The sequence below is a fragment of the Calidris pugnax genome, unplaced genomic scaffold, assembly GCF_001431845.1.
Source record: "Calidris pugnax isolate Ruff unplaced genomic scaffold, ASM143184v1 scaffold118, whole genome shotgun sequence".
Taxonomy (NCBI): Eukaryota; Metazoa; Chordata; class Aves; order Charadriiformes; family Scolopacidae; genus Calidris; species Calidris pugnax.
This window is the reverse complement of record NW_015090855.1, coordinates 1506058-1517907: the sequence shown is the minus strand read 5'-3', so window position 1 is coordinate 1517907 and position 11850 is coordinate 1506058. Positions and strand designations below refer to the sequence as shown.

At 46.1% G+C, this 11850-nt stretch overlaps 1 protein-coding gene across 1 annotated transcript; it reads right to left on the bottom strand.

The window, feature by feature from the left end:
* Window positions 1-314: 314 nt before the first annotated feature.
* LOC106889007 (somatomedin-B and thrombospondin type-1 domain-containing protein-like) lies at window positions 315-11849 on the bottom strand (the record flags this gene model as incomplete). Its single annotated transcript, XM_014943652.1, has 5 exons — window positions 315-1256; window positions 5948-6124; window positions 7909-7987; window positions 8906-9100; window positions 11654-11849. Coding segments are annotated over 5 exons (765 nt in total), but the record flags the coding sequence as incomplete, so codon positions are not given.
* Between the last annotated feature and the right edge of the window lies 1 nt (window position 11850).

The window sequence follows — 11850 nt, the reverse complement described above, 5'->3', positions numbered from 1 at the left end:
GTTTTGACAAATTTAATTACCGAGACGCTCATCACTGCAGCGCTCTGTCACAAAGCACAAGTTTTTTCTGTAATTTTGTTTAAGCAGATTCAGAAGTACGTGTTTATTAAAAGAAATATCCCATCCATTTCTGCATAGTGGTAGTTCATGGTGCTGGACTTCCACCAGTACAACCTGAGTAGAACTGGACTTTTCCTCCAGTCTTACCTGCTGGAGCAGATCAGTCAGCAGCATGATTGGCTGAAATAAATTAATCAGGTTCAGGCACTAAAGAGATGGCACTACACAGATTAATCAATAGACATACACTGGGAGAATGTCTCCAGTCTCCTTTATTTTCATTTCTAGAAAAGTATGAATAGAAATCAGCAGAATATAAAAAAATATTTCAAATATTTTCCAGTCAAAAAGACAAGGCTATAGCTAGCCCTCCTGGTACAGCTGGGATGACTTCCTATTCAGAGCCCCAGGATTGCACTGCATTTTTGGGCAACTCAGAGATGCTCCTTGAAACTTGAAGTCCAAGGGCCCTCTGATCCCTGGTACCTTCTATTCTCACAGATTTGAACAGACTAATTTCTAAGTTTTGCCATTATCTCAGCAGCAGAAGATGAACCCTCTGTAAGACTGAAGATCAATATGAAATGACAAGACCAGGGAAGGTGAAAACAAAAGGAAGAGATGTATAAGCATGAGCAGGCAGCATCCACAGAGAAGTGCCATTGTCACCAAAGGACAGCACTTGAGTTAATTTATTTTGCATTGTTGATTCTCCATCGAGACTTTGGTAATATAATAATTAAATCTGAGTTCACATGGTCTTGTTTGTCTAATTTCTTATCAGGTGAATTCTCGTTCCTCTCAAAAAGGAGGAATTTGCAAGAAGTCATCAGGGTCAGACAGGCCTCTCTCAGGGATAGATGGGCAGAAAGAGATTGGCACTTCACAGCCAGCCTGATTTCTTTGGAAATTGAGGAGCACACACAGACAGAGAGGATTCCGGATACCCCAGTACAGACAGCAACCTCTTGAAAGTATAGCCTCTGACATGGAGAAGTCATCGTTTTGGTTGTGGTTCCCACTGCTGCCGCACGTCGGTGCCATCACAGCACTCACTTGCTGCGACTGTCAGGAGAAGTTAGATGAACAAGAAGCTGTGAACAGAAGGACAGGAGCAAGTGTCCAGCTGGCGAATTCTCTTCCAGGTTCCCTTGCATCGAGGGTTCCCTACCGCCTGCCAGTGCAACAGCTGATTCCTGAAACACAGTCATAAGAGAGAAAAAGTTAATGTGCTGCACCTCTGCTGCTGGGCAGTCACTTGTACCAGGCTTAAATCACCCAGTATATTCCATTTAGTTTGCCAACGTCAATTTTCACTCCATGGACCCAATTCTGCCTTTTTACCACTGTAAAGAAACAGCAACAGCATGAAGTAAAGCCACAATCAGGCAGGAATACTGGACTGGAAGAACCCAGAGCAGCACATACTGTAAATGTTAAGTCCAAAAAGGATTCACAGAAATGTTCCCTCAAGATACCCAGCGTTGCATGCAACAACTCATAAAGTACGCTGACATCCTCATAACTCCTGTACTGAAACACTTGACAGGTTGCAAAGTGGGCAAAACACCTCTTTCTCCATTTTTCTTTATAACACCATGCTCCCTCTCAGCAGGCAGAGTTCTATTGTCACCCATAGCCATGGAGATGCTGAATAAGTACCTCGCACACAGTACACTGCACACTCTGTGTGAGAGGTGCGGGGACACGAGCACCTCCAGGTAACCACGTTAGTGAAACACTTGCCTAAGCTATTCTGCCTCGCTAGCAGCTACACACTGACATGGCTTCTGGATGGCAGGAGGTATCAGACCCACAAGTGTTAGAACAAGGTTACTCACAGGCCTCTTAAGTAAAGGACAAAAAACCAACCTAACAACGCAGGCACCCCTTTTCTCCCAGGCAGTCCATCAATACATTGACCAAAACTGAACAGAGAAGTATCCTATGAAAACAACCAAGCAGATCCACAGGCCATTTTTCACAATCAGTGGCTGCACAAGCACAGCCACAGAAACTGAAATCCTGCTATAGCACTGTGCCCCTTTCCAGATTTTAGCATTTAGCGGTTTAAGGGAATTCCTCACATCAGTCTGTCCCAGCCCTGACCTTTGGAGAAGCAGAAATACCACAACTGCATCAACTCCTGCCCTGTGCAAAGAGCTGCCCGCAGAGTAGCCTCACAGACCCCTAACTTCTGATTGTTTTATAGCTCTGTGGAAACTGGAATTATTACTCTAGCTCCACAAAGTTAACCCTGCCCTTGGTTTAATGAGATGTCATGCTCCAGAGCAGGGTTTTACGCATCACACATGGTTGGAAAAGGCTCACTGTATTTTTCTTTTGGCTTGGGGTCATTTCAAAATACCAGGATCTGCACAGGGAGGATTAAGATCCCAGATAAAGCACACTGTGCACAGAGCAGTCCCATACCCTTCAAAACTCTGGGCTGCAGCTTTACCTTTAAAAGGCTTTACTCCTTAAACACATAAGCTAGACTTGCTTACTGTCATCTTGCTGGTGAGGAAGGCAAATAGTGACTTTGCTATAAATCAAGTCCATCCATCCTTTCTGTCCCTCTGCCCCATGCTATTGCATGGGCATAAACTGCTGCGGTTTGGACATTATTGTGCTACAACCACCATATCTTGCTCCAGATGATGAAGAGCAGCTGATCATCCTAGACACAGGCTGAGTAACAATTGAACAGATGTCAAGTCTGTACTTTGTTTGTAGATCTTTCAGAAGACGATCCAAAATTAACAGATCAATTTCCCGGCTCAATGTTCTGCCTTGTTTATCTCATAACCTTCTAGAAGAAAGAAGCCAAGGCAAGATAAATTACCCTAGCTATCCTCACCTGATGGCCACAGATCTGGCCATAAATCAAGGACTTTAGGAAACCTTCTGAGCTTGTATAACAGGGGTTAAAATGAACTAGCATCTTCTACAGAGTGGGAGACAGGTGGAAGGCACAGATAACGAGCATCTCTCTTTAACTTGAAGCATTTATAAGCCAGACTCCACTTAGACACAAGAAGATAATTAGGAAATACTCATCAAAATATACCAGCATTGCTGAGTTTATTTTAAACTCTGTCAGATGTTTTGCTTCCTGAGAGTCACTCTTGGAACAATATCTCGGGGAACTAAACACTGGCACAAGCTGCCGAGCTGTCAGGGCGAGAAGCAAAGCGCAGGCACGGCGTGGGTGGGAGAGCAGCAGCTGTGCATGCTTCCCTGCAAAGCCCCAGCCAGCGGCCCCAGAGACCTGGCCAGCGTGTGATGGCACATGTCAGCCAGCATAGCCACCGCTCTGAGGCTACCACAACCTGTCCACTTCCCCTGGCAGTGTTACACCAGCCAAAATTTCAAAAGGAGGGTGAACTGAGTATACAGCCAGAGACTTGTGAGCAGATCTCGGCAAACTCAACACATGCTGTATCCTCAGCTTTGGCATCAGCTTTGGCCTCCCACCATCCTCTCTCTCAGGGCAGTAGCTGCTTTCCCATCTTCTTCGTCCTTTCTTTACAAACATCCCGCTTGTGCCCTTGACATCTGGCCAGCAAACCCCAACCTGAGGAGCCCACCATGGGAGCCCCTCACAGTACTGCTCCCCTGCAGGACCACAGGCTCAGATACAGCCGCTTACTCTAACAGAAGGCAGAAGCCTTTTCACAAATATTTCCCTCATCCCACTCAATGCTGACCCCACCAACAGTCCACCTTCTTCTCAGAGATCACAGAGGTCAGATTTTCCCTCTGTGCAACCTGGTAAAAAAAGTATAATTAGGGGACAGCTCTGTTCATATAAAGAATACCTACAGTAAATACTTGCACTTGAGATGTTGGTATCAAGAAAATCAAGCAAGATACCCAGCTGTGGACAGCAATCTCCTTGATCCACCACTGTAAGGTCAAATAATGATAAAGAACACCAGACTGGGCCCTGGAGGCTACCTATCTAGGGGATGTGTGGGAGTCATCTAAAAGATGTATGTGAAATCTAAGGGAGGCTTCACACACACACAGGATGAGGAAGCTGCAGACCAGAGACATCATTCATGTTCCATTTGCCAGTCACACATTTATCTCTGACAAAGCTGCCCAGCACTGCTGGTTCGAGGTGGCTTCCAGCGCACCTCCACTGCCTTTTGTAGACAGGAGCTTTGTCCACTACTCAGCTCAGCTCAGCCCAGGCCAGCCCTACCTGTCCTCCAAGCCTATATTACTACCCTGGCAATGAACCCGAGTGAACACATGCAGTATCTCAGCTTGACACACACATGAGAGCTCATACCTGCCTAGAAAATGCCACAGACACTACTTCATTGGACATTATAGGCAGTAATGCTGGAGGGGTAAAAGCTCACATGTTAAAAGTTGGTCTCCCTTTGGCTCTTACATGCTAGTTCACCTTACCTCCAGCAAGAATCTGGGAACAATTTCCAGGCTTTGCTCAACTAAGATGGAATTAAACCATCTGCTGAGATACGGGCTGAGTCCTGATTTCCATGAACCACTCACCATTCACCCCAACTCCATTGTTGCCACCCCTCTCTGGCCTTCAGACTGCCAACACCTGACAATCAGATCATCATTCATCATGGGTGACAGTCCCATTTTCTTTTTGCTTCCATTCCATGTACCGTGATGTTCACCAGATCAGGCAAATAAAAATGTTTCCCTCTTTTTGCAGCCCAATGAGGGAATGAATTTCTGAATATATTTTTAATTTTGCTTAATCTGATGTTCCTGTCTGGCTCCAAGGTTTTAGCAAAATAACATTATTGTAAGCTTTTATAATGATTTACATGTTGAATGCAGTTAACAGCTACTCCTGACCACATCAGTTAAGATTTTTTTCTTCTTTATCTAAAAGCTTTTGGAACCTTTGTACAAAACAAGCTGAGACAGGAAAGGAAAAGACTCTAACGTGACTTCCTCTTACTAAAAGCCTGAGAAAAACCCTGTCTAAAAAGGCCATTATTAGCAGTCTTGGTAGTGCAATACATTGTGTGCTTGAGACCTGACAATCCAAGTTTAGAGTTTCTAATTCAAGTAAACGCACTTATTTCAACACTTAGGTTAGTTTTAAAAATACCCCTCCCCAGCACTGATGGGGAATGATTTTCTCAGGCAGGGCTGCTAACCAGCTTCAGAGGATGCAATGGGGTTAAGAGCATCAGGATAAAAGCAATGCAGAAGCTGTGCCTCCAGTGACCACAGCAGAGGCTTGGAAGCCAGAACTCCTCTGTTGCTGGCTGTGCCACAAATGTGTTTCGCAGCTTCAAACCATTCCCTTCATCTTTGCTGGAGTGTGCCCAATTTGTACAACCTGGGTGGTCCCCATCAATTGCCCCAAAGTTTCTTCAGCTTTCCAGGGGAACAATGCTGAAAGTGCAAAGATTTAACAGTACTTCCATCCAGCCTCAGGTGCCAGCGCATACCTCAAGTCCCTAAGCCAGCTGCCACTTGCCAGAAATACTCTTAAAGGGCCACTTGTAGAAATAAAATCCCCAATGCTTAGAAATCAGAAACAGATTTTGTTTCATTTGACATCTGACAGGACTGTTAACCTTAGAAGCATGGCTGGAGTGTCTTTAAAACAAAAAACTTAACACCAGTGCCACTTAGAAGTCAGTGAGATTTAGCAGACTAAATGCAGGTACTCCCACACTTCAGTCCTGGCTCTGCCACTGGTTTAATACGTGAGCTTCACCAGGTCATTTCATCTCTGCAAGAAACTCACGGTATGCAACAAAGACCAGTTAATAGATGTAGAGTGCTCCAGAGAGTTGCATGCAGTGCATTATGAAACTGGGACAAGAAGATCAAGGGAGAAGAATGAAAAATTCAACATGAAAACAAAAGTTAAAACTCTTACTTTTTGCTTCCACTGCCATCCCCATAACAATGTAGACTTCTGGAGTCTAAAGCCGGGTGCTGACACTCCACGCAGACGGTGTGGCCCTCCCTGAGATACTGCATCCAGTGAGTGTACGAGTGGTGGCTCTGCAAACAGCCCGGTGTGATGGCCACAAGCTGGAATTCAACACAGTACCTGCAACCAAAATAACCCAGTAGGTGAGCTTAATAATCACACTGGAGCCCTCCACAGGACTGGAAGAGCCAGACTAAACTGGGTGACCAAAGATCACTAATTAAGAAAAACAAAAGAAAACCGCATCCATACCCAAGGTCATAAAAAACAAAACATCGGTGTACTTGCATTTTGACAAGGTTAAATGGGGAATAACACTACTCTGCTGATGTTTTTAACTGACATATCAAAAAATACAAGGCATGACTGGCATCTGTCTTTACAAATAGAGACACAGATTGATCAACCATTTCACTAAAGCAAAAAAACCCAACAGATTCCAAGTTTGGCATCCATTTGCTGAACCACGCTTTCTCTATTACCAACTCTCAGTTACTTAGAATGGGTTTTGTAGAGCACTTGTGACAGGAGCTGAGATTTGGTCTGTAAAGGTTTTCCTTTTGATGATCTCCCCTCCTAAGAGACAGTGAGGTTGTCATATCTCAGTGGAAGGACTACCAGATTGACACAACACTTCTAGTCTGCTCAAGACTTTTCTGTGCTTCCAATTTTAACCAAATCTGAGAGGAAAGCCCAAAAGAACTGACTTTGTTGGGAGAGGAAAACCAAGGAAGCTCAGTAACCATCTATAAAAGCAGCAGAGAATTGGTTTCTAGTCTAGACTGGTTCTGTAAGTCATCATGGGGATTTCCAAACAGCTTCAAGTAGCACACTGAATCATGTGAGCAGTTTGCTTCCTTATCTTATCCGAGGGAAAGAGAGCAAGGATAAATACACATGCAATACAGCTGTGCTCACATTTTTGAATTTTACAGGGAGAAGGCTCAACTAATGGGGAGTCTGAGGTGAGGGAGGCTGAGGGTGAACAGATGCTTTTTCCCTCAGACACTTAAGTGAGGGGGATGGATGCACCAATGCTCTATGGAAATACTTACATGTACAACAACATGTGGGGAAATAAATCAACAAGGGCACCACTGCTTCATGCTGCAAGAGCAGCTCTGGGAAACTCCACACAGCATTTAGAGGAATAGCAGTTCTCAAGAAGAAACAGGCAAGCCACCAGGGACTGCAATAAGAACCCCTGGGGAATAACTAGCTTGCAAAGCTGTGTATGAGTTACAGAGTGGAAGATAACCTTTCCCACCAGCACTGCGTTGCTCCTAGTGATGACTCCAACTGGAAAAGAAGAGGATTGGGAAGGCTGACACCAGCTCCCCTGTGTTTGAGGCACGGGCCTGGAGGCAGAGCAGCACACACAGAGATGGCTCCATCTCAGAAGGTAAAATGTAGCAGAGCTTTCTACACAACCCTGCCTGTACCTGTGCTGTGTAACAGTGCTGCAGGGGAAAACGGGCAACATTACAGCCAAGGGAGCTGAAATGGAAGCAGGATGGGCTTCCAATGTAACAAGACAGCAAACTGCCCCTGAGAATTTACCCCATTTATGGTGTAAATACATATAAAAAAGTGCAAACTGCACCAGAATCCACACTGAATGGTCTTTGGCTTTTTGATCACACAACCTTAAACAGTAGAGATGCCATGAACAAAGAGCTGAATCTCAGTCTTGTACTGGTCCTACATCAAGGCAGACTCACAACCTGCAGATGCACTGAGACACTGCTGTTGCTGAGGGAGAGCAGCACCTCGCTCTAGTGAAGCACCGCCCTTCTGCTGGGAAATGCAGATTCTGAGCAGCAAAAAACTGGGCTCAAAACTGCACCCAGAGAGACATTGGAGGTGGAGTATGACTGACCCCCCATGCTGAGCCTCCAACTTACCCTGCTCTTTCATTGCCATCAGCTGCTGCTCTTTTTTTCCTGGCTTTTCCAAACCCTCCTGTTGTAATTAACGCTGGGACTGTGTGTATCAAAGAGAAAGAGTACATAGCATAAGTGGCAATACTGCAGTAAGGCTTTTTACTTCTGCAAAACAGTAAAGATGGGACTTAAATATCATACAGTTTTATCCTCAGCAGGAGACAAAAACAATTCTAACTTTGCATTTTCACATTATCCAAGACCATCAATAATTTCACTGAAAAGAGAATCTGTATTGTGGCTAAATTTTTGCCTGCATAGAGTAAGTCTACTGATCAGGCACACCCAAAGGACAAAGCGGGGAAGCAATATTCACTTAATACCAACTCTCAGCAGGTTTGAAGAAGTCAGTTGTAGCCAACATCCAGACCAAAGAGATTTTGACCCCAAAATAGCAACAAAAATGACAAGCAGTTCTCTTAAAAAAATCAGTAAAGGTATGTCATGAAAAGTTGATTTGAACAAAATGAAATCAGGCTTTTTCTCCAGAAATTAGTTGGAGGTCTCCTCTGCCTGCACTCTGCTCCAGTGCAGAGAAGTCATACCTTGCCTACAATGGGCATTGCACCTTCATGACTTCATTAAAGAAATAAAAAAAAAATATTTACAAAGAAAAAAAGTGCTCAACACCCTCTTACAGAAATTTTAAACACGCATAAATCTACTAACTCTATCAAAATTGCTGGAGATTTACACTTGTATAAGTGAGATCACAACAAGCCTGTAATACTTCACTTTTGAAACACAACAGATCACAGCAAATACTGTCCAGGGAAAGATATCTCTAAGCCTCTGTGTGAAGAGCTCAGTTCTGAGTTACACCAGCCAGGCCCAGAGCAAACATGCTGGTGTCTGAAAACAACTCTCTCCAAATACTGTACAGAAAGATTGGCTCTGCTGACCCAAACAAGAGTCCTCCCCCCAATTACCCAGACACTTACATTTTCAGTGGACTTACTCAGGGACTGTTTGCACTCTGTTCCTTGCTGAGTCCAGTACTCCACACAGCCAGCCCTCTCCTCCAGAGGAGGACATGCCTCTCCTCCATTCCTGGGCTCCTGGATGATGTGCCTCCTCCGAACACGGTACGTTGTCTTGCACGGCTCTGCACAGCCACTCCAGACACTCCACTCAGACACGACACAGGGGATAACTGGAGGAAGAGGATGATATACTTGATCAGTTGTCCTTAACCAACACAACCTAACCATCAAGAGCAATACTTCTGGACAAAAACACTTGCAGGTCAGCCTAGACCCATATATTATTTTTTCCCCACATATTCTCAGTTAGCTACAATCCCTCTGCTTGGATTTCTGTATCTTGTGACTGAGCTGGACTACTGTGTGACAAATGCACCACAGCAGAGCTCCTAACAACATCAAACTTCAGTCCTACCAGTGAATACATGTCTTACCAGGTTTCCTGCCTTGCTTTTTCAGCCACTGGGTGCCTCGCACCCAGTGACCAGCTACAGGCCAGCAGGCACCACCTTCCATGTACTAAGAGAAGGATTACATTTGCAAGCTACCGTCTCCCAAAGTCCCTGTGAGTACTCAAGAGGCAAACAACCCAAGGACAGAAACATTTGGCCCATAACACTGAGATCAGGCACAAGGAATTCCTCAGTTTGGAGTCCAGCTCCAGTACTAATCTATCCCTCAATTTATAGAGGCCGATGAACTCATTCAAATCCATTAAGAGCCACTATGCTCAGACATTTGCACTCCAATTTACAAAGGCATTCAAAAGCCTGAGTCCCACTGATTCTATTGGGACATAAGCTACAAATGCTGTTGCGAATTCCAGCCTTTCTGTGCAGCTCAAGCTTGATACTTCACTTTATTCTCCCACAAACACAGATAACCCCTAATTACTGCATTAGCCTCATTTGAAACTGCCCTTGTCTTCAGAAACTCTAGGAAGATCTTTCAAAATGTTATTCTTCTTAGTCTAAAGTCACCACCACAAACAGCTTTTTAAACCTATTCAAAGGTTAGGAATTAAATCAATTCTTTAAGTAATTGAGCCTTTTCATATATGCAGTAATGCAGCACCAAAAAAAAACCAAACAAACAAGCAAACAAACAAAAAAACAACCAAAAAAAAAAAAAAACCAAAACCCTGTGCATTGGATTGTAGGCCACCCAGAATTATAATCCTTTGGTGCATCTGATTTATTCAGAATATTCTGCTTTCTTCAGCTTTGTTTGGTGTCAGATATGAATGCCTTTGCCTTAATATTTTGCTTTACAAGTCAGGTTGATAAAGTAACCCTTTCATGGTGGGAGAAAGAAAACAACTGCCAAAAGGCCAGGCTATGAAGTGAAAGTAGAACTGCATCTCTTAGATTGAGCACAAAGGAACCATCAGAAATCATGCAGAAATACCTCATCCTGCACAAACCCAGCTTTCTCTCCAGATTTCTGTAAGCAGGGTGCTGTTATTCCTCCAGCAGCCACAGGATGGCGCCGGGCTGGGAGAGCGCTGGCAGCAAGGTGCCCAGCACAGCGAGGGACCAGCGCCTGCCCTCTGCCACCCCCTCATGATGCTCAACAAGGCCCCCAACACAGTTTTCTTATTATTCTTCTGTACTGTGAAGAACAGACATGAGGGGTTCCTGTCTACCCCAGCTATATCCCTGACAACCGCCCAGAGCAGCAGGATTGAGACACGGTGAGATGCTGAAGGAGCCTCCAACAGCCCAGCCGTGCTCAGGCACCAAAGGCACTGGGGCACCCAGCACCAACACATCCCTCCCCTGGCAGCCCTGGCACCAGGACCCGCAACCCCTGCAAAGCCGGGGTGCCCTCCCCCAGGGCAGAGATGAGGCAGCCAGCCTCTCCTCCTTCACAGACATAGCTTGCTTGAATCACTTTGGAATGAACCTTGCTTGAATCACTTTGGAATGAACTTATTTCCCACCCATTTTCCAGCTCACTCTTGAAAGGAAAAAGGCAATTAAGTCAGAGGAATACCTGCCCATCTGCCTAAAGCAAAACTCTGCTAAGGCACAGCTATGCAGATTTAAGGAAGAAAAAAAAGAAAAGGCATTATGTGAGCGGGTAAGTCTCCTTGAGGATGTTGTTTGTGGGAAGTGAATATGAGATTGCACCACTCAATAAAATAACATCTCCTTAATACATATCTGCCCTTTAGGGGAAGACATTTATGGATGGATGGATGGAGTGCTGCTGTGCCCCCCGGGAAGGCAGCGCTGCCAGGGACCCCAGCACTGGGTGGCACAGACACTGTGGTCCAGGGTCTCACCAGATCAGCTGCCAGAGCTGCAGCCACACACTGGAGCTGTCAGTGTCTTTTGTGGGAAGCGGGGGCTAAAAGAGCAGCAGATTTGATCCCATCCACAGTATTTCACCCCACAAGAGGGAAAGGGATCGGGAGATTCTGACTCAGTCAGGAAACGTCCCATTTCACATTTCTGTCCTGTACAAACACGCAGCACCCTGGCATGCCCTGCCAGCTCTCTGCTCTGGTGAGACCCCAGCATCTCCACGAAACACAACCGAGGTGAGGAGCCAAGTGCCTGCAGCATCCCTCCTTCTGCCACTCGCACCCCCATCCTCTTCCCAGGAGCAAAGCAGCCCCCGGCGGTGCTTTTTAATCCCGGAGGGCGGGCAGGTGCCGCTCAGCTCGGGAGGCAGCGGGGGCCAGCCGGTCCCCGGGAGCAGCCCCGCCGGCCACTCACCTGGGCAAGCCTCGGCGTAGTCGTGGCAGCAGTCGAGGGTGCGGGCACACGCCTGGTCGCAGTAGCAGGGCCCGTGGGAGCCGTCGGGCCGCCAGCCGGTGCTGAGACAGGCCGGGCTGCGGCCGGGGCAGCAGAGGCGGCGGGCGGCACAGCCGGCGGCGGCGCGGCGGGGCAGGGCCGGCAGCACCAGCAGCGCC